Raw genomic sequence first — 22,740 nt, 5'->3', positions numbered from 1 at the left:
AACGAGCGCTACTCCCGTCGCCCGACAGGAATAGCAGCCGAATGTCTGTCAGGAATTAAAGTAAGACACAGAAGAACGCGGTGTAACCGAAAGTGATAGTCATGTTGAATGTAACGGTAGATGTAACGGTAGTCATTTGTTCAATTTAGATTCATAGGACAACATTGGAGCGGCTTTTACCTCACTTTCCCTCGAAGCGCACTTCCGTGTTGTGCGTTATTGTATTTAAATGTACGTGTTACTGTAGCATACAAACGTTAAAAGGGCGATAGCTATTCGGTATATTTGGCTGTATTGTCAAAACCCGTCCGACAGCCTGGGTCTGTCCCAGAGGCATGAAGAGGAAGGCTAAAGCTATGGGTGCAACTCAGAGCTCGGCTTTAGCCTCCAGCCAGGACGCGTCTTCAGCTGCAGGACCGTCATGGCTTTCTCAAGAAGACGTAAGTGTTTACAGAGTAGCTGCCGTTATTAAGAGCGTCACGTGACTGAAATAAGTGACAATTTGATTACAAGTTTAAATGACAAGTGTCATTTAAAACTGGTGACACTTTGAATTCAGAGCAAATGGTTTAAATGTTGCATACGCGCCTATAAAGGTGCTCTGTTGCATAAAACACTGAATACAATCTGAGGTCATAATAATAATAATAACTTTATTTATATAGCACCTTTTTTAAAAACAAAGTTTTACAAAGTGCTCTACAGAGAAGCAAAGTATAGTTATACATAACTTAAATACCAGTAAACAAAAAAAGGACCATACCATAAAGGCAATGAATACATTGAAATAAATTAAATAAACAAAAATAACTGCATATAACTGCATACAAACATCATAAATCAACATAAAAGAACTTGTTTTCCTAACTTTCCGGCTATTTTGAGGGCGGAGGCGCAGATAGGCTTCAGCCTGAAGGATCCACTGTCATTTAAGAACAAATAAGCTACACATGAGAGGATTTTATGTATGCAATGGGGGTCCATTGGTCCAAACTAGACTGACTATCCAGAGTTTGAGCTTATCTGTGTCCTGTCTGTTTCCAGCTGTTCCAGGTTCCTCTGGAGATCCTGGAGGAGATCTTCCAGAATCTCTCTCCCCAGCAGGTGGTTTGTGTTTGCCGGTTAGTGTGCCATCAGTGGGGGGAGGTGGCCGACAGTGAGTCTCTGTGGAGAGAGAGATGCCGAAGAGAGGGATACCGCCTCCGCGATGCTTCCAAAACCCCCAAAGACTGGAGGTTGTTTTACTTCTTGTGCAAGAAGAGAAGGAACCTTCTCAAGAATCCTAAAGGAGAAGGTACGGAAGCCACATAACTGATTTTACTCTCCATCCGTTGGCGTTGAGCCCATTCTTTTCCTGCTCGATAACAAATCAATAATTGATCGGACAGCCTTCCTCTTGTTGTTGTAGATAAAATGAAGAACTGGCAGATACTGGAGAGCGGTGGCGACAAATGGAAAGTGGAGGACGTCATGGTGCCACATCCGAATGAGACGGTCCAGCAAAACTTTGTGACCTCTTACCAGTGAGTGTTCAGCAGCACTGATCCAGAAAGCAAATGACAATTATGCGCTTTGCTACATTGTGATTTGTGTGGCAGCTCAAATCCTCTCTGTTGTCTTGCAGGATGTGCAGGAAGTCGCAGCTGATCCATTTGGAGGCAGAAGGTTACAACCCATCGTTTATGGATCACTTCCAGCCAGACATCAAAATATCTGATTGGTGAGAAGAACTCACACACAAAAAAACACAAACCTGATCCAGAATTCAATTCTTCTACTCCTTCTTTTTGATAGATGACAATACAACTTTTACACGCTTTTCATACATCCACATAACATTGTGATTGCGAGGGTCAAGTAAAAGACTCAATACATACGACCGTGTTGCATATAATACAGCTCCCATTCATTTAATTAATTTAACTTAGAGGAAGGAGGCAATGTTTTGCCATGTGTGGGCAAAATCTACACATCTTTCTTATTTGTACTGTGTATTGAGACGGGATGTGTATTAAGCTTCCTCGTCTCATAGTACAACACAGAACGTATGTTTACCTGTGAGTCGTTTTTGCCAAACGAGGATTCTAAAGTCATAAAAAGCAATAAACAAAACGGATGAAATGCATACGGGAATGTGTTTCTGCTGAGGCTGTAGAATGGTTGAACCGAGTTGCAGACCCCTGATCTTTGTTATATATTAGGTACGCCCCGCGACAGGATTGTGGCAGCAAATATGAGATCCGCGTAGAGTTGCTGAATCACAGAAAGAAGCCGGTGCAGACGTTTGCTCCTGACACGGTTTTCTTCGAGCAGTGGAACGATCAAACATGGAATCAGGTGAGTAAAAAAAAGCGTGAGGCTTTATTTAGGATGATGAAGTTCAGAGGAGGGACTCGAGGACAACAATAGACTTACCGATGTGTATTTTTCAGATGACCCATGTATTCCAGGACTACGGACCAGGAGTGAGGTTCATCCGTTTTACCCACGGAGGCCAGGACACGCAGTTCTGGGCCGGATGGTATGGAATACGTGTCACCGACAGCTGTGTTGAGATATGTCCAGCAATGGCAACATAGATTTATGGTATTCACCGACTGCCTGCTTCCTGCCTCTGCATAAAGATTGCACCTTTTCGATGGAAATTGCACCAATTATTATGTTCCTTATATTATCTGCAGTCATTTTACATGTTGAAGTACGTTTTTTTTCTTTCTTTCCTTCTTGTGAAAATTACCATTATTACTATATCTGCATCAGATTCTTTATGAAATGTCATTTATATTACACCCCCAATGCCACACCTGAACATGTAGATGTATAGTAGCGTAGCAGGCTTGTGTGTTTTACAGTTAAAGCAGTGCTGTGCAGCAGAACTGAAACATATTTTCTTCAAGAACGAAGTCAAATTGAAAGTGTTAAAAAGTAATACTATTATCGATTGTGCAAATCTTAGTTTATAACAATCACTGAAAGAACATTAAAATACCTTCCATGGCCTCTGGTTTAAAATGTTGAGGCTAAAAATTTGTATCCAATTTTCCCAAAGAGCCTCACACTCATATTTCAGTCTCAGTCAGTCGTGAAGGCACCTGTGGGTGATGTGCAACATTATTTGAGACAAGTTGCAACATCAGTGATTAAGGCCAGAATGAATGTCACAGGGCAAAAATTTTAAAAAAAAACAATCTCAAAGATCGGAAGGGACTCTGTCTATACATATTAACATGCAGCACTATAACAAACCAGCCTTCATGTAAATTTCATTCATCTTTGCATTGACCTGTAAATGCGTAACTTATGATGCTGAGAAGTTGTATTGGACAACTATAACCTGTGGAAAATTTATAGTTTCACAACCTTTAATAAAGCCAGACAACATGTATTTGAAGTTAGGTTTATTCATAATACTGGTTTGTGGTGCTTTATCACAAGCAAGATACAATACAACTTTGATGTCAAATCGAATAAAAACCAAAGAGTAACTCGTTCTCTCAACATGTTTTTTGATTTCAGTGTCACCTCAATTCCTCCAAATCTCTATTTGTAATGCACACATTGTATTCAGTCAATAAGTTATGAGTTATTCTCACTATATTTACAAATCAAATTCAAGCCCGTCACAATTCAGGCATGGTTATAGTAAAAGACAAATGCAAATAGTGCTAGTTCAGTCAGTCAAAAATCTTCACAGGGTTTCAAACTATGTATAGCATTTTGTAAGAACAATGCATTACCGCCCTCAGCAGCAAAGTCTGTTCACTTTACAAAATAGTTCATTAGCCGGGGGTTACGGGCTGGAGTTCTTACAAAGTTCATCTACTGCTACTTTTCAGAAGCATTCAAGACACACATCATATTCTTGTTAACTCACTTCTGTCACAAAAAGTAAACAACTGGGAAATTGTTGTGCTCCAACTTCTTGCATATAGTTCGTTAAATTGACAATTATAACTCCATACATTTCCCACGTCTGCATATGCAGATCTCTACTTTGACAAGTGTCAATTTATAAAGTTATAGTTTGGCACAACGATAACTACAATGGAGCCTAGCCTAGAAATGTCATGTCGTCAAATATTTCTTGGATCCGCCCAGAGGCGATGTTGACATTGAACATAAAATGATGTATTTAAAAAAAAAAAAAATCACTGGTAAACTACGGCAACTTTAAACACTCGAAGAAATTAATCCGTAAAGAATATTTGTCTGTTTTTCTATAACGATGCCGTGTCAACCACATGCAGTCTTGTGCTACGGGGTTGAATATATAGTATAAACGATAAACTTTAAGGGAATTACTTGAAAGGTAAATATAGAATAGATGTAGCACATACTAATACATACTTGGAGCAGCTCACTGCCAACATCCTCAGCTTGTTTGCCTTTTACAGGGCCGTCAATAAAACAGGAGTTCTATTAAAAAAAACATTTCATCGTGTTTTCTTTTGGAATCGCACTTCTGCTAAATTAACTCTAAACGGGTCAAACTGAAACAGCATTTCATTATTTGATGTATTTTAAGTATTCAGTGTTCCCATCATGTAAGACCTTTTCAATGGCATCAAATCATCACAAACAGCATCAGATGTTACTCCATCAAAAAAAAGAAGCACTTTCAACACATTGAATATGTATTTAGGTTAGGCTAAATCAGTCGGAAGGCAAACATTTCATAATATCCTCACTCATGTTGGAATGTGCTTGTGCAACAAACCTCTTCAGTACTGTTAACCTAGATTTGGAAACCAGTGTGTAGAAGGCTGCGACGAAACTTAGAGCAGAACACATTTACGCCTTTTCTTAGGTTCAGGAGGCTCCAGGGCAGCCAGTATTGCCTCATCAAACACATTCTTTAATCCTTTCTGTGGAAATAAAATATTAATATTCAAAACAGGGCTGTGCTCCAAATACATATTAGCATCTTCGGGGAACTAATTGCAAAAGAAGGCTGGGTAGAAATGGAGCAGGGCAATCAAAAGTTTCCTTTATTCAAATAACATTATACAAGACTCCTTCATGATCAAGTTGTCCGAGTAAAGACAAAAGCCCATGGGAAATGTTTGATGATGCAGTAGGAAAAAAAAGAGGTTATTACTGTCTAAGACAGATTGTGGCATAAATGCTTTTGTAGGTAAAACTGATGCCGAATAACAAACAAATGCAGTCATGTCCAGTTTCACAGAATTGCACCACGGTGCTGACAACCGAATGAAGAACTAAAGATTGGCACTCTTGTTACATCAGGCAGCATGGATAATCGTGATTAGGCCAAGTTGAAAAGAAATCACGCATGAACGGAAGGAAAAAAAAAAAAAGTTAATGGGCACAAAGTTTTTAAGTTTAAAAGAGCGTTGTGGTTATTTTAGTGACAGACATCTCTTTACAATGAGTAAGCAGCAGACAATTGAGAGGCAACGTTAGATGCAAGAAGACATCAGAACAAACAGCATTTTCTCTTTCTCTGAGTTTCAGGGGGCTCTAAAGCAGCTAGGATAGCCTCATCAAATACGTTCTTCAGTCCCCGCTACAGAAGAGGAAGAGAAAGGAGAAAGACAGGCACACAACACAGAGTTAGATGAAGTTTTTAGCCAAATGCTGTTAGCAAAAGACAAGGCAATGTATGTCCACCCCTGCTAGGAAACCGACATTCAAGCACATGCTCGCCACACTGACTACAAGCTTAGTTTAATGGAAGATCTTACCTGTGTTAGGGCTGAGCACTCGACATATTTGACTGCCTTAAGGTCACGAGCCAACTTTTCTGCGGTCTCAGGGGTGATTGGCTTCTGTTTGTTCTTGGCTAGCTTCTCCACTGTAGAGGGGTCATCACGCAGATCGATCTGAGTGCCTACCAACAGGAACGGGGTCTTGGGACAGTGGTGAGTTATTTCAGGAACCCACTGGAGAGGAGAAGAAGAAAAAAAAACACACATACAAACTCATCACCAAAAGGCTCATTTACAAGTGGAGGTTATGCACGGCAATGCGATTAACTAGACTCTGATCAATAAAACCGTTCTAAACATGCGATTGTTGTAGTTTGATGACAGCGGTTATTGGTCGATAAGGTGACAGGGTTACAGATTTTTGGATGAAAAAAAAGGAAGGAGGATGTTTTACAATATTAGAACCTTTATTTTCATGGTGCCAACCGTGTTAAGGAAATATCTATTTCTTATTTGTTGTAAATGTGTACATTTCCACACTGGAATAATAATAATCATGTTGTATTCGTTACTTCATAGACTTTTCTCCTTTGTTATGTAGTTACCAAAAATGTATATTTAAAAACATTTCTTACCACCATTACCAGAACTTCCTATGATTACAAAAAATCCTCTGGCAAGAGTAGAGATTGGTCGATACCGATATCTGTCCATTGCCGTCTCAAATAGCTAGGTGTGGTATTGTTGACAACAAGCTGGTCTGGTATCAGATACCATTATTTCAATAAATAACAATTTAGTACATTTATATGCATGTATTTATTTCATACATTTTGTGTAATAAAGTTAAGAAAGCAATTTTAAGTCAAGCCTGATGTTGCATTATACATACAAGAATGATCCCAGTCACTTCCACACAGTGAGCCATACATCTTATTGATTGAACACTGGAATCATATTCATAAACATTCATGTTTTACAAACTTAAATAGTATCACAAACTACCGTCTCACAGTTTTCACGTGTTTTGGATTTCTGAAACAACCCCTACTTTACACTATGACCATTATCTGTGATGATAGGATGCAGTGTGATCTCCTGTATACAAAAATACATAAAAACACCTTCCGGTGTTTTATGACAGGTAGCAAGGAGGAGAAATACTGAACAGCACAATGTGCCGCATTTAGAGTCTACAACTACATTTGTTATTAACTTTTGGTACTTTGTCTGCTCAAGTCAAGTGTATCAGATAAACCACTATATATACACACACAGAATACAGCGTATCAATGTCTACGATGTTATTTAAAAAGCAAGTTGTTGTTTCATTTATACCTTCCCTTGGTATCGGTCTATCTATACTATTTAACTCCTTGCATTACAATCTTCCAATCACTTAGTAACATAGAGCAGCGTTTGATTACATGGAGTCTGCCGTGCAAGCAGTTTAATGTCAAATATTTTGAAAGACGATGTTGTTGGATTTAGATTTTTGGGTGTGCAACCTCACTGCATGTGATAAACATTTTGTACTCACCTTTTCTTTAACATTCTCAAACGAGGAAGGTGAAACAACTGAGAAACAGACTAAGAAGACATCTGTCTGTGGGTAGCTTAGTGGTCGTAACCTGTCGTAATCCTCCTGACCTATAAAGAGACCACACCACAATTTAGCTTATTATGCTTCAGACAAACAATTGTACTTAATGCCATTAGGGATGTTATATACTTAAAAAGAGTAAACACAAATAATCTTACCTGCTGTATCAAATAAACCAAGGGTGTATGGTTCACCCCCGATCATTACAGTTACTGCATAGTTGTCAAAAACCTGTGAAGAAAAAAAAGAGTGAACAGCATGTTATGGTTTTACTTTCTTAACCAAAAAGGTGTCCGCCTGTCAGCATGCATCTGACTCTGAAACACATCCAAACGTACTTACTGTTGGTACATATTCAGAGGGGAACTTGTTTGTGGTGTATGAAATCAAAAGGCAGGTTTTTCCCACCGCTCCATCGCCCACCACCACACATTTGATAGTCTGCATATCTGTGCCGTTTGATTCTGCAGTGAGCTGTGGGGAGAGACGGTGACTCGTTAGGACATTTCATGCGTTAGTTCTGCTATAACATTGGTCCCGATTAAGCAAAAGGGGGGTTTCAGGGGAAAGGCTTTGTAGCCTAGCTTCAGCTAACGTTTGTTAAATGGCACACCCCATCACCACAGATGTCTAGAGCCTAACGTTAGCTATTGACAACGTCAACTCACTTGTATGCACATTTTAATACTAGTATTTTTTTAAATTAGGCAGTAGACCAATCACACAATATAACGCTGCCCGCCTTATTTTACGCGTATTGATGTCGAACACGTATTTGTTATCGGTAAGCAAGCTAAGCTAACACAGCGCTAGCAATAACTAGACAATGCTAACTAGCTAGCTTAGCTTAGCTTAACGTTAGCTCGTACAGTACCGCTAGTTTACTTGCTGCATCTCAGTCCCAGCTAACAACACGAGCCGTGAACAAAATATCCGAACTTCTATTCACGCTCGAGCATCAGTCACATCATATTTTCGTTACGTACCAATGTCCCTCCGCTGGCTGACGTTAGATGTCTCTTTCGCCGGGCGTTGGCACCAGCGATCAGCGGCAACTTGCTACTTACGAGAAGCTAAGTGAGACCGAGTCCGTCAAGCTAGCGAGAATAACCCCGGACGTCACCTTCACATTAAAACATTTACCAAATATTAGACTCCGTATGATTACATAAAGATAGGAACCAAACTAACTACAACGTGTTTTTACTACGTATTGGATGCCAATACATTACTTTTTGTTTTCCGATAATAATATTCGACAGCATGGAATGAAGTCAATTGTATTTATATAGCCCAATATCCCAAATCACAAATTGACATCAAGGGGATTTACAAACTCTAGACTACGACATTCATCTCCCTCTGACTTTTAGTTGTTTGGTTTTATTTTATTCCATTTTTCCCATTCCAATTATAATGTCTGAATAACTTTAAGACATACAAGTGCATTGCTCTGCAAATTTCTACTTTTATATTTTTGCTAATTGTTTCCATTATATCAGGGGCATAACGTGGTCTTCAAATGACAGTAATATACATTTGAAATGATTTTGTTCAACAAGTAATTATCGCAGCCCGAACCGTTAATTCATACAAGCCTTCGCTTGTTTTCCTTGTGCTTTTATTTTGAAAGATGACTTTCTTTGGTTATGGTGGCTTTCTTGACACGAGTTCATGCCAGAGTTTCCTGCAGCAGAAGTGGTGACATCACCTCCTAAATCTCTCACACCTTGCATCCTCATCTGAATTTGAGCTCCATCTCCTCCACCCTACATCTACAGGCTGCATACCATTATGTATCTTAACAAGACGATTGATAGATTTAGATTTGACAAAGACATTTAACATACATTTAGTAATTTGAGTAGCAAACATGTTTTTTGCTAATTTTATGTATTTCGCTGACTGGGTAAATACCTCTAGAAGAATATTAAAACATGAAGAATATAATACAATTAGCGTGACATGAATGTTGCATTACTTTAATGATCTTTTGTTGTTTTTGTCATTTATAAGTTGACAGAATCCTGTGAGGGCACAGCTACTTTAATTAACATAGGCCTCTTTGTGGAAGACTTTTGAATGTCACCGTAGGAAATGAACAGGTGCAACAATAGAATGGCTGAATTCCTTTATTGCTTGCTGGCTCGCTGTTACACTGATGGCTTTACTGGGGCACATGAATAGAATAGTCATTGTTAATAAAACTGTGAATATATGCGGTTCTATATGCTGTTCTCTGAAAGCACAGACCAGCAGACACAATTATCCAATATATTGCCGCTCCAACCAGCAGGATAATGAAGTCTGCTTGACAAGGTTCACAAATCACCACTGCCTCTTTGAGAGAATACGTCAATTTTTTTTATTTTTAATATCACTTTGATTTGTGACGGTCCCTCCTTATGTTGGTGGCTGCAGCACTATTAAAGGGTATCAGTGACACAGGACCCACCTGGGCCAGGTAAACCCCTGTGCCTTTAAACCAGAGCAGCAGCCAGTTGTTTGGGCAGATCTACACACACCACACATCTCTGCATTGTGGCTTTTCGTGGCTTTTCCTTTTTTTTACAGTGCAAACATCCATGCAGCACATTTTACAGATCAAATCCCATCTATTTGTTACACTTATGAATACATTACATACATGTTAGTATACCCGTTTGTCTCCTGTTTTAGAACCAGTCTAGGACCTGGGCTGAGACCGATTGTAACTCACCACTTTGCATGAAGAGAGAAACGCTCCATCTCAGCTGTTGGTATCCCATAAGGTCTTCTAAGAACAATCTAATCTACCGCTGTGATCCTCTCTTAGGAGTGTAGCAGGACATAGCCACCATTCAACTTTAATGTTGGTCAATATATTCCAACAGTCAGGCCTTCATTTTTTGTGTTTTTATTCAGCAACATTTCAGATCTTTGGAGTACTAAACCACTGACAGATTGTATATAATTCAGAGAAACTGGTGGTTAAAAATTAAAACATCAACCTCTATGAAAACCTGCAAATATGTTAAATAAAAGCCAAGAGCCTCACTTCTCCAGAGGCGCCAATTTTAAGATGATTGGATATTCAAAAGTGAGGCCCAAAGTTATCTTTAGGCCCTGGCACCAAAATTGATTTAGGTTTTAATCATTTATACAAAGAAAAAAAGAAGCCTCAGTTTAATTCCCACACTGATAGAATGTCCACTGGAAGAATAGTTTTGTAGCCTCAGTATAAATGATAATATAAATTACCCAGGACTTTCAACCATAGATGTTATTTTCCTGCAGCCGTTATCCTCCACACCGCAATGTGTGTTGATACCAAACAACACAACATGAGAACAAAGAGGATCCAACGCAGAGTCGCCCACCAACTAGTTTAAACAAACAAACAAAATAAGGGTTTAAAATCATTTTGCTTGTGGCACATCATTTCATATATTTATACATTTTATTATATCAACTGCTTTTAATGTTTTTTCAATATTCCACTAAATGACAATTGGGAAAGTTCAGTATATTTTCCCTGTAGACTCCTCTTACCTTATTTCATCTGGTTCCAGAATAGTTGTTGTTGTGGTTATTGTTGTTGTCACTGTGGGAAAAAAATTATATATTTAATTTGTATTTAACGTCAACAAATTACATTTACTTACTGATCCATCTTGTCTACAACACACTATGTTTAACCATCATATGAGGCCAATATTCCTTGACTGAATATACAGTACATGATGGCCTGCCATATCACCACGTGAACAATACATTAAACTGTTTGCACATTTTTATTAATAATAATGTTTTTGTGTTTTTGGTCAATTATGTAGGTCCCTGTAGGACTGCTGGAATACAATTTTTTTTTGTGTGGAATATATTATCTAAATACTGTTGCAAATGTTTTTACACCCTGCAAAAAGAAATAATGGGTGTAATAATTCACATTTTAGTTTTCTTGGAGTGAAAAATGTGGTGTTCCCAAAATGTTAAAATCCTTTTTCTTAATTAGTTGTTGTACAATTGTCTTTGACTTCACAACACATTAAAACAACACAGGGCATACTGTATATTTGAGAGGACAGACATTAAGTTAGCGTCATCTTATGAGTTTCTGTATTTCTGGGACAGTAAAACATGATGAAGTGTCTGAGCTAACTAGTCTACCTGTGTGGGAGACGCAGAGCTTGACACCAGCGTAGACGTTCCTTCCAGACCTGGCGATGACACACCAGTACTTGTCCGTATCACTCTCTCTGAGAGAAGTCATAGTTACAGTGAAGACTCCTGCCTCCTTATCATCTGCAATGGAGCTCCTGTTTTTTGGTCGCCTCCTGGGTGATTTCACCAGTATTTCACACAGCTCATATATCTGTCCTTTGCACCAGTACTTTGTGTAATCACTGAACTGACGGTCGTACTGACAAGCGACCGTCACAGATCCTCCGTATGCGCCTGTCACCACGTCTGGAGCGGTCATAAGGGCTGAGTCCACAGCATGCTCCGTTAGCCAGAAGAGACAGAGAACTGGAGCTGTGAAATGCAAAAAAAAACACAGATAAATCAAGTGTCTCTAACATTACACATGGATTGTATTTTTAAAAAGCTGCTCTTACCATTGAAGAGGCCAAGAGATAACCCTGAGGTCTTCATGATGAAATTGCAAAGGACAATGGGAAGCAGAAGCAAAATTTGCAACATGGTCCGGCTTCCTCTTATGGCTCCTATGTGGCAAGCTTGTGCAATAAGGTGATTCATGTGCTTTCTGTAATGTTTATTTGAGTGGGCTTTTGTTTGTATGGTCATTACTATGCTGAGATCCCATAAATATGTCTGTAGTGTCCTTCTGTGTGGGATACGTTGGAGTGGGAACTGTAAGGCCAGTTTATTTACTTAAACAGTAGATGGCACTAAAGACCATTAGAGGTGATATTATGTTTAGTACAGTCTCTATAACACGCTTACTTTTTCTTTTGTGTATTTGAGGAAGAAAGAAGATGAATTGAGACATATGAAGAAAATCAAAAGAATGTTCCCGTTTTTCACAAACATGCATTTCGGCAGTCTTCCTGTTGCTGAACCAAAATCGTTCTCGAGAAAGCTACACAGTCTGTCTAGCTGTCTGTCTTTTTATGTGGCAGTATGATTTATTATGGGACAAACAGAATCATATGTTGCCCCATTGCTTCACAAACATTGCATTTGTCTAAGTATTTCCTCAGGCTTTAGTTCAACTAATTTAAATCTTTCACATTTTGAGCCACTCTACATTTTTAATGGCTTAATAATGATGTAACTGATGCCATGTATTATCATAAAAGATTATGCTTTCAGATTTATTAACACAGGCTTTGATATTTGATGTGCATATCACATCCACAACGTTTTACTTCATTGTCTTCTGACGTGCAGTTCCGTCCTGTGTTTAATTAAGCCACAGTTCCAGACAGTTATATTTTGTATTTGTGTCATGTCATCTCTCTCAGTGACAGCTATAGATCTCATTACACAAAATAGTCAAAAAATATAAAAAAATATTTTTGACTATTTTGTGTAAATGCCAATTCAATTTGGACTGAAACCATTTAAAATCTGTGTTGGTTGTTCAAACAAATATTACAAGACATATTATCATTGTGTACTCGGAACTGATTCTGTCCGAGCGCAGAGGAAAACACAGTTCACATTAAGGTCGCCTGACATGTCTTTTTCAAACAAAACTATACAGAACTTCATGCTGCATATTTTAAAGCAATATGTTTTATTACAGTCTGTGAAATGTACAGTATATATATATATATATACATTATATACATACATCTTTACTATTTTATAGCAACAAAGATAAATAGATTCTCTGCGTTTCGGAGGAAGCTGGAATGACGTTAATGTGTCCTTAAGGTCAAGCTGCATTGGAAAACACCCTCAACATTATGAGGGTGACGCATGCACTGGTGCTGAATAACTATGAAGGTTACGACACCCACAGGCACAAGTCTGTCTTGGAAAACGTCTTTTTATAACTTCAGCTTATAAAAACTTTTTAAAAAACTATCTGCATAGGATAGTTTTATCTGAAACAAATAACCTCTACCCCTTATTCTGACACCCATTTGAAGTTGTTTGACTTTTCAGGCTGCTATTTGATGAGGTCACAGTGATAGCATTCTTTTCATTTCAACTGAGCAGATGTATAATTCAAGTACATTCATGATATGTGACAGATTAGCCTTTGATTTGCACCTCAGGGAAAATAATCTTTTGCGCTAAACTTTCCTGAGATGATTAAAATGACCTTGGTTAAAACTGAAATTGGATTGCTTTTCACTTTAAACGAGAGAATCAGTCAGTAAATGAACTACTTTCAGTCCGCACATTTGCCTTTTTTTAATTTTTGACACGCCATGAAAAGCAAATTGTTTTTTGGAAAAGCAAATGGCATTGCTCGAGGCTTCGGCTCAGCCAAGGTGTTTTGCTGCTGACACCAGCATATCTTTTTTAAATATTACATAAACTGTTCAAGATAAAGAAGGCTGCATTATAATGGAAGTGAAACGATTAGATAAGTTCTCCATTTGCTGTGTGAATGCTTTTGATTATAATGCAAATCCCTCTTCATGATATATCACGATCTTCTTTTCAGCGTGATTAGAGTTGTCAAACACATTTATCGTCACGTATCTGCAGTCTAAGTAGTTTCTCAAAAGCAATTTTGCCCTGTTGTTTAAACGAGTTGACTTCTAATGCCTTGTGTCACCGCTGAACAGAGACGGTAAATATGCTGCGTGACATGAAAGGCATATTTGATAAGATATAATAGCTTCATGCGCTATAGTCAAATTACTAAACATCTGTCTTTCCTCTGGTTTAGCTGTGCATGCATAGATAATCCACTTAAAACATTTAAATGTTTTTCTTCCTGATAGTCAAGAATATGTCATGTCAAGTCAGGCATAATTGGTGAAAATACCATCTTCTACAGCCCAACCAAACATTTATGACATGTTTCATGTTCTTTTGGTGTTTATGCAACTTTTAAAACACGCGGTAACTCTATTTTCTGCATTGCATTTGCTTTTTTTGGGATTATGCTCGGTTTGGATAAATTAGTCCTTCACACAAGGAGAAAGTGGGCCTGTGGAGAACATGTCTGGAGATGTGATAAGTAATCACATATTACTCCTTAAGTGAGCACATTTGATAACCTTCTCTGGAACAATCTTTTGCAAATAAACACCTTTTTGGCAGATGTCCCAATTTGGTTTAAGTTTGAGCAAACTGAGAGTGTATAAAAGTGAGTACACCTGTTAGATGACCTCCTTGTACAAGGCAATCATGGGCAAAGTACTGTTTGTGACGGGTAAGGCAGTGCTGCTGCATTTCAAAATGTTTTTCTTTGAGATGTGCACAGTCTCCTGGTAATTGGTAGTTCCAGGATTTGGATATATAGTATATGTCAGCTGTTTTTAGAGAGCAATTTTGAGCACTATTATGAAGTGTCTTTTTACTCAAAGATAACGTGTGATTCTTTTAATCTTACAGCTCTGGCCCTGCTGCTGAACGCGCAGCTTGGTAAGCCATCTATGAATATATGGATACAGTGTGCATGTTTAATTTTCTTTTGTTGGACATAAATTGCGTTACAATAGGTGTTTGGTCATTTTTAATAACCTTCTTTTGAACCATAGGCTCATCCTTCATCCTGTCATGCTACTTCACCAACTGGGCACAGTACAGACCACCTCCAACCATATACATGCCCAATGACATCGACCCATGCCTGTGTACCCATCTTCTGTATGCCTTCGCCACCATAAAGAACAACCAACTGGCCACCTATGAGTGGAATGATGTGGAGCTGTACGGACAGTTCAACGCCCTGAAGAACAAGTGAGTTACTGAAAAAAATGTCTCTTTCCTCTTGTAGAAAAGGGTAAAAAAAACTATTAAGCTTCACTGATGAAGCAGAGTTGAGAATGAAGGTGCGTTTTTAGTTGTTCTTGCATTGTAAAACGTCTGATTCCTTGGCAGGAATGGCAACCTGAAGACTCTTCTGTCTGTCGGAGGATGGAACTTTGGCTCTGCCGGGTGAGATAATCTACAGATATCGGCAGACTTGGACTCTCTAAATAGTGAAAATGTTCTGATTTAATGCATTTATTTCTGTTCCCACATTAGATTCTCACAAATGGTTTTGAGCCCTGCCAACCGTCAGACTTTCATCAAGTCAGTCATTTCATTCCTGAGGAAGTATGAGTTTGATGGACTTGACATCGACTGGGAATATCCGGCCAACAGAGGAGGCCCCCCTCAGGACAAGCAGTACTACTCTGTTTTCCTGGAGGTTGGTTACTGCATAGTGTCGGGTTTATTTCTTCCCCCAATGCCATTTGAATTATTCCATTCGAATCTAACTGCTCAAGTTTGTCTCAAATGTGTTGGGCCACAATAAATCACTGTGGGGTTTCCACTGTGCTGAATAAAATATACATAAAAGCAAATAACTGACAACCTGACCATGTTACAAATCCTGGATTCTGAATCCTGGAGTTCAGTTGATACTAAATATTTGATATCTGTTGACATTCAACAGGAGATGAGAGCCGCCTTTGAGAGTGAGGCCAAGCAGAGCAGCAAAGCTCGTCTCCTGATGTCTGCTGCTGTGGCGGCTGGAAAGAGCAACATCGATTCTGCTTATCAGATTCCCAAGCTTGGCCAGTAAGCACTTAAAGCAATATATGTGATGGGTGGGTCCAATCTGATCCACGGCAACATTAATGGGTCACAGTGGAACGGAACAACTCTGAAATTCTCAGCCTATTTAGTTAAAATCCTCAATGTAAGCTTGCTAACGTTGCCTCTGTGTTTTCCACACCCAGGGCCCTGGACATGATAAACGTCATGACATATGACTTCCACGGCTCCTGGGACACCATAACTGGCGAGTGCAGTCCCCTGTTTAGAGGCCCAGAGGACCAGGGCGGTATGATCTATTTCAATGTGGTATGTACTTGAACATCCTCACAACTAAATTCACCAAACACTGGGCTTGTGTAAAGAAAGAATCCACCCGCAGTCTGCCATCTTTGTCTGCAACTACATTTTCCAGTTCCAGAGCCACGTATATTTCACTTTTCTTTGTTCCAGGACTATGCCATGAACTACTATAAGAGCCAGGGAGCACCTGCTGAGAAGCTGATTGTTGGTTTCCCTACATATGGCAACACATTCACTCTGAGGAACCCTGCTAACCATGGTGTTGGAGCATCCATTGCCGGAGCTGGAACTCCAGGAAAATACACACAAGAGGCTGGAGAGCTTGCTTACTTTGAGGTACACTTTCTTATTATTGCAATAAAGTCACAGAGAATTTGATGGTGGTTCAGTGTTAGTTCACAGAGTATAGGTTGCTTTTTCACGGTGTTAAACACTCAAGGCTGCCATTAATGCACTGCTTTGTGAAATTACAGATCTGCGGCTTTTTGAAAGAGGGAGGAACTGAGGTTTGGAACCAGGCCCAGGATGTGCCATATGCCTATAAGGGAAACCAGTGGGTGGGCTATGACAACATGAAGAGCTTCCAGATCAAGGTAAAAGAACTGTAGAGAATACTTGTTTTACTGTTTGACAGGCCAATCTATCTGCTGCTGTAAATGAGCTCTGAGCTAAAAAAATTCCCCAATCTGCATAAACTGTCGAGATTAAATATTATAGAATGTGAACGTTTTCCCTCTGTGCTACAGCAAAATGTGACATCTGCAAATGTGTTGACATGTTACTATTTAATCCCCAGTTTTCTGTATGGTGGGTCCTGCTGCAGTTATCACAAGTGCTTCTATGTTTTTGACCTCAAGATGCTTCTTTTTTTTTACAACGCCCCCCTCTGGCTGTCTGTAGGTCGACTGGCTGACAAAGAGTAACTTTGGCGGCGCCATGGTGTGGACCCTTGACATGGATGACTACATGGGCACTTTCTGTAACCAAGGAAAATACCCACTGATCAATGTTCTCAAGAAGGGCCTCAATCTGGAGCAAGCATGTACGACTTTTAATATATGTATCATTGGCGATCAATGTCAAACATGATGAGAAATGTATTTTATTAAGTCATTCATTTGTTGTGTTCTCCAGCCTGCACCCCTTCTGCCACTCCCCTCCCTCCAATTGTAGGCATGAGCACGACATCCGGAGGCAGCTCCGGTGGCAGCTCCGGTGGCAGCTCCGGTGGCAGCTCCGGTGGCAGCTCTGGAGGCGGCTCCCGTGGCGGTGGCTCCTCTGGTGGGGACTCCGGCACCACTGGCATGGACCCCGGATTCTGCGCTGGAAAGACCAGTGGCATGTACCCCGACCCAAAAAACAAGAACCAATTCTACAACTGCAGCAACGGCAGGAGCTACTTTGAGCACTGTGCTGCTGGTCTGGTCTTTGACGCCTCATGTTCTTGTTGCAACTGGGCCTAAAGCTGAAGTTATAGATTGACTAGTTAACCGTTCAAAGGCTGGATGACTCTTTTTTTTACACTTGTTCTTCATTCTTTTAGTACAAAGTCCTTCCTTCTACATTGGATGTTTAACAGTGTAAAACCTGAGGCTGTCCTCTTGTTAATTCTAAAAGCAAATAAAATAAACATTTGAATCGCTGCATGCGTGTATGTTTCCACAATGTTTTCTTTGTTGTTAATTATGCGGTGTCAGAATTGAATTGTATCGATCAAACCCACACTATGTTCACCATATCAGTATAATTGTTTAATACACATACTATAGTAATCCATGTACATATGCCAAAAGACATGCAAAAACCCATAAAACAATATGAAAACGACAAACAGAAAACAATTGAAGCAGGTTAAAAAAGTATTGAAGAGTATGCTATAGGTAATCATAATCCTTGTATCGAAGATTTCAAACCCTGATGAAATAAAAAACAAAACAACAATCCCCAATTTGATGAATAAATCTTTGATTTACAGAAGAAAGAAAAATCAAAGAGTTTAAACTATAACCGCCATAAAACCATCTACTTGGCATCTATTTGTCATTTCCAGCACAATAACAATAACGCAGCACAATGTTTTTTTTGGTAGGCTTTGGTAAAAGATCTCTGAAGATAAAATGTTGTAATACTTCATCTCCTACAGTAGCCACGAAAGGACAAAACGCAGCTGCTTCCCCTCTCAGCTGCTCCCTGGCTCCTCTTTCTGCTCCGTTTGGGCGGATCCATTCTGCTCTGTTGCTGGTTCCTCCACCATGGCGGACTTTTTCTTCGTTCCTGTTGGGATGCAGAGGGAGTACGAGTGGGGGATGATGAGTGTGAAATTAATATAAACAAACCATAAGGCAGTGGTGTGTGAGGGTGCTGGCTGATACTGCACCTGTGAGGTAATTTCTGTGCATTCGATGGAAGAACAGGAGACCAATGAAGAGGATGAAACCAAGGCAGGCGATTATCATTCCGCACAGCAGGAAGCTGTAGCTGCCTTCAGTCTGGATGATCTGGGGATGAGATAGCGACAAGAAACTACTCAACACAAATCCAAAATCTCTCCTGGTTTTTTTTTTTTTCAACTTCTGCACACAATTCTGCAATGATGGAGATACTCATCAGACTTACTGAGCCAACCAGAACCTGCATTACCATCTCTCCCATCCCTGCACTTGTCACCAGCACTGACGTTGCACATCCTGCAAAAAGAAATGCATGGTTTATTCCCTCTCCTTGCATTGTATTCATTATTGTGTTATACTTATTGTGCTGTAAACATATCCGTATACCCTGATAATCAAGGATGTCTTCAGTATAGGCGAGCATACAGGGGAATATGCTACTGAGGAAAAGCCCACATAAACAGGTCCCGACAAAAAGAAAGATGTTGCTGGTGTAGAAAATAAGCAGCATCAAGACAGTAACAATAGCACCTGCCTGAAAAGAAGAGAGAGAAATATCAATGAGGTGTTTTACTTGTAAGTTTCTCTGTGCATGACCCACTCTAAATGTTTTCTAGGCCTTACCAGGTTAAACATGAGCAATCTCACAGGCTGGAAACGGTAGGAAAGTGGAATGGACAAAAGTCGTCCGGCAGTGATCGCTGCCCAAAAGATACTGGCCAGGTAACCGGCTGTCTTATTTGGCAATGACATAGGCGGTGACACACCGTAAGTGTAGACAAAGCCGGCATATGCACCCTGGAAAGAAAAGGCAGATTCTGTCTTTTTATGAGTTTTATGTGGACCAGATTTGATATGCATTCATAACATTATATTTTGAACATAGTAAGTGAAATGCACGTCATATTTTTTATCTGCACCCCCTCACCACAATGCCGTCGGTCATGAAGAGCACCATCCCACCGAGGATGTGAATCATAAAGAAGGATACTGGCAGCCCGCGCAGGTTATCATTCCGACAGCAGCTAAAGATATCCCCATGACCTGTAACAGAGCGTGAGGGTCACAAGTAACAGATTGTGGCACCCAGAATGGCATTTATAGTGTTTTTTTCAGTCTAAGCCGAAAATGTAGGAGTCCTGCATATAACGCACTTCTCCCAAGTCTTTACCTCCAGCTTCATGTTCCTTCTGCTCCACTTCCGAGCCCTCGGCCCCCTGCTGGTTCTCCATAGCTAGTTCATCTTTGTCCAGAAGACGAGGAGTGCCGCTGGGGCAAAATGGGATCAGTTGCTCCCGATACATCAGGAACAGGACTGCAATGGGCACGGGCAGCTAAAGGGCGCACAATTCATAGTTTTGCTTTTATAATTTTCAACCATTAACTAAACATAGCAGATTAATAAAAAAAAAAGAGTAACTCTTCTCCTGCTCATCGACCACTGTATATCTGACCAACGTCTCACATTGATTAGCGCCATGATCCAGAAAGCGTAGTGCACACTTGACTCCTCTGCCCCTCCCTCGTGGGGCAGGAGGCTCTGAGTTATGTTGTGCTCTGCAATCGGACTGTTTCTCAGCATGTTCCTGAAATGATGCATGCTCTGAGTCTCATTCTCGGTGTGATTCCCACAGCCCGTCTCGGAGAGGAAAGGATCTGCAATCAGTGGGCTCACCAGGGCGCCGAACCCAATGAAGAAATGGAGAGCCTGTGGAAATGTTAAGTGAATTGAAAGACAAAAGCCAGAAACGGGACATACTTTTTTCTTTTTTTGACTCATAACTTAAAATAAATAAACCAATGGAAACCTACCCATTGAAAAACTCTTTAAATTCTACTTTATATTATTTCTGAATCTTCTATTAATTATTCACCAAATTCAAATGCTATAATGTCAGATTCCTACAGGTACCACAGGATTTCTCACCTGTAAGAAAACAGCCGAATCCCTCTGATAGATGGTCACCAGTTGGATGTTAGCGATGGTGTCAATGATGCCCATCGCAAACCCAGACACGGCCATGGCGATGGCAAGCAGGAGAACATTATTGCACAGAGGGATGATGGCAAATATGACAGAGATGGTGAGAGCAGAGACAAATAAGGCGGCTAGAGCACTGAACAACCTTTAAACAAGAAGAGAAGACCATAAGGTTAGAATGGCAGTGAATTGTTTGTCCAGATTAATCATGAATACCGAAAGTGCGGGGGAGTCATACTTACGTCTTCTTGAAAACACCTCCAATAGAGCTGCCGATCAACAAGCAGAACTGCTGGGAAAAGAATACCCAGGTAATCTGACTAAGTGTGGAGTTTGTTTGACATTGCAAGTCCAAAATTGTGGGTCCGAGGAAAGCAATGCAGAGTCCAAAGCTGAAGAAAACACTCCAATAGGTCAGTGTGTGATGGGCATTCCTTTTGAATAGAGTCACGATCCGCTCATCCACAAACATCTTGGCCACAGTAAAGATAGATGTACCTCAGGAAATCGGACTGCCAGGGATGTTCTTACTACCAAGTGTTACGCTCTCAAAATTGTATGTTTTTGTAGTAAAATGAGCTTCTGGATCCCTTTTAAACCTTTTAGCGCCCTCCTCTTTGGGTTTCTTAACCGAAAAGGATGTCCTTTTCAGTTAATGGGTGAAGTGGAGATTCTTCCAACAATAATATGAATTATGTCAATGATTAGCAATGAAGAAGTCTGTGTTGAAATGCGAGCAGAAAATGAGCATTTATATGTCAGGGCACTTCCAACCCTATCAATGGAGAATGTATCATCAAGGAAGCAATGACAGACAGCTGGTCTTTTCTCCACCTTGACAACCTTGTGGTACTTATTGCAAAAGGAGCTTGGGACGCTAAATATTACTTCACATGTTCATCTGTGACTGAGACATAATTTAATTATTCATTGTTATGCAATCTAAACCCTTGACACACAACAAGCAATCCTGTCTATGTTTTCACTCTTTTCATAGACCTTTGTTCAGTATGACACTGAATAGATAGATAGATAAATAGATAGATAGATAGATAGATAGATAGATAGATAGATAGATAGATAGATAGATAGATAGATAGATAGATAGATAGATAGATATTTTATTAATCCCCAAGGGAAAATTTGTTGTCGTAGTAGCGCCTTACAACTTGAAGATACAATCCAGTATGTTACATGTACCCACAACGTTTCTAATGATTTATCCTCTCTTTACAGTCGCTGTGGCGATGTAGTCGGTCAATGCAATTATTTGGTCCAGATAACAACTATTGGATGGATTACCATGAAAATGGTATAGATATCCATGGTACCCACATGATTAATTTGAGTGACTTTAGTAATTCCCAGACTTTTAATCTAATGCCACAATCACGTCAACATTTTAATTTGTCCCAAACTTTAATTTGACCAAATACTTATAAACTATAAAAGCATCCCTGTCAGTATCAGCAATAGTTTGTGCTGCGCTAATTAGCAAATGTTAGCATGCAAACGTACTAAACTAAGGCGCTGGACTTGGTAAACGATATACATGCTAAACATCAGCGGTTTACCATTGCCATCATGGTGTTGGCATCGTGTCTTTATTTATGGTATTTGGTGATGTATTGTAGACTGATGTCTGAACTGAAGTAAAACAAAAAGTTTGAAGTTTCAATAATAATTGCATCTTCTTCTTGTTCTTGATTTTTTTACCAGCATGTGTGTGTGTGGGTCCGTCTAAAGTTCAGGAAGGCCACTCAGGGTGGACAATATGTACAATATGACACTACAATGTTTAGCTTGACCCCATTTCAGAACGGATGTCAACCTAAGAAGAAACTGGCAGATACTGTGCATCTCGAGGCTATCGCATGATTTTGATATTTTTAATTCTTGCACTTAACTGTTCCATGTTCAAAAAGAAATTTGTATTTGATATGCGTTGTATTACTTGGCCCTCAGTGGGATGAATAAAAGAAAGGACTTAATACCTAATCCCTTGAATGATTGCATAACTCTACTGGCTATGGCCAAACATGGGCTTCCGGCAAGGTTGAAACAAGGAAAACTAAAGAAATCAGTCGTATTATTAAAACTGCAAATGTAGGCCTCTTT

General features: G+C 39.7%; 5 protein-coding genes across 6 annotated transcripts; 2 read left to right on the top strand and 3 right to left on the bottom strand.

Annotated features, from left to right (window-relative positions):
* Positions 1-348: 348 nt before the first annotated feature.
* On the top strand, positions 349-3,171 carry LOC306743564 (F-box only protein 6-like). Its single transcript, XM_079226089.1, has 6 exons — positions 349-440; positions 1,045-1,294; positions 1,409-1,523; positions 1,625-1,720; positions 2,202-2,337; positions 2,433-3,171. The coding sequence occupies exons 1-6, from the start codon at positions 357-359 to the stop codon at positions 2,577-2,579; spliced, it is 828 nt and encodes a 275-aa protein (XP_079082215.1). The 5' UTR covers positions 349-356; the 3' UTR covers positions 2,580-3,171.
* A 212-nt stretch (positions 3,172-3,383) lies between these two features.
* On the bottom strand, positions 3,384-7,719 carry LOC306743566 (cell division control protein 42 homolog; the record flags this gene model as incomplete). Of its 2 annotated transcripts, none has more annotated exons than XM_079226091.1 (5): positions 3,384-4,865; positions 5,706-5,903; positions 7,210-7,319; positions 7,431-7,503; positions 7,615-7,719. In XM_079226091.1, the coding sequence occupies 5 exons, from the start codon at positions 7,717-7,719 to the stop codon at positions 4,776-4,778; spliced, it is 576 nt and encodes a 191-aa protein (XP_079082217.1). In that variant the 3' UTR covers positions 3,384-4,775. The 2 variants fall into 2 exon arrangements, with proteins under 2 accessions (XP_079082217.1, XP_079082218.1); XM_079226092.1 differs by lacking the exon at positions 3,384-4,865 and adding an exon at positions 4,968-5,527.
* A 2,815-nt stretch (positions 7,720-10,534) lies between these two features.
* Positions 10,535-11,734, bottom strand: LOC306743934 (CMRF35-like molecule 3; the record flags this gene model as incomplete). The annotated part of the gene is made up of 3 exons (XM_079226497.1): positions 10,535-10,634; positions 10,804-10,855; positions 11,422-11,734. 3 exons carry the CDS (start codon positions 11,732-11,734, stop codon positions 10,535-10,537), a joined length of 465 nt encoding a protein of 154 aa, XP_079082623.1.
* A 2,831-nt stretch (positions 11,735-14,565) lies between these two features.
* On the top strand, positions 14,566-17,714 carry LOC306743483 (acidic mammalian chitinase-like; the record flags this gene model as incomplete). The annotated part of the gene is made up of 11 exons (XM_079225996.1): positions 14,566-14,614; positions 14,797-14,826; positions 14,943-15,144; positions 15,286-15,342; positions 15,433-15,598; positions 15,848-15,972; positions 16,134-16,257; positions 16,402-16,587; positions 16,725-16,844; positions 17,152-17,293; positions 17,386-17,714. 11 exons carry the CDS (start codon positions 14,566-14,568, stop codon positions 17,712-17,714), a joined length of 1,530 nt encoding a protein of 509 aa, XP_079082122.1.
* A 716-nt stretch (positions 17,715-18,430) lies between these two features.
* mfsd4ab (major facilitator superfamily domain containing 4Ab) lies at positions 18,431-21,094 on the bottom strand (the record flags this gene model as incomplete). The annotated part of the gene is made up of 10 exons (XM_079226745.1): positions 18,431-18,525; positions 18,629-18,749; positions 18,868-18,938; positions 19,029-19,176; positions 19,266-19,439; positions 19,570-19,685; positions 19,813-19,975; positions 20,107-20,349; positions 20,569-20,767; positions 20,865-21,094. The coding sequence occupies 10 exons, from the start codon at positions 21,092-21,094 to the stop codon at positions 18,431-18,433; spliced, it is 1,560 nt and encodes a 519-aa protein (XP_079082871.1).
* Positions 21,095-22,740: the final 1,646 nt, after the last annotated feature.

This window comes from Taurulus bubalis, assembly GCF_910589615.1.
Source record: "Taurulus bubalis genome assembly, chromosome: 11".
In the NCBI taxonomy this organism is placed as follows: domain Eukaryota; kingdom Metazoa; phylum Chordata; class Actinopteri; order Perciformes; family Cottidae; genus Taurulus; species Taurulus bubalis.
This window is presented reverse-complemented; position numbering and strand designations above follow the sequence as displayed.

What these genes read in the sequence shown, in the direction of transcription:
- LOC306743564 (XM_079226089.1), top strand. Translation starts at nt 357, where the DNA reads ATGGGTGCAACTCAGAGCTCGGCTTTAGCCTCCAGCCAGGACGCGTCT. An exon ending in CAAGAATCCTAAAGGAGAAG is followed by an intron (nt 1,295 to 1,408) that starts GTACGGAAGCCA and finishes TTGTTGTTGTAG; the next exon opens with ATAAAATGAAGAACTGGCAG. An exon ending in GACATCAAAATATCTGATTG is followed by an intron (nt 1,721 to 2,201) that starts GTGAGAAGAACT and finishes GTTATATATTAG; the next exon opens with GTACGCCCCGCGACAGGATT.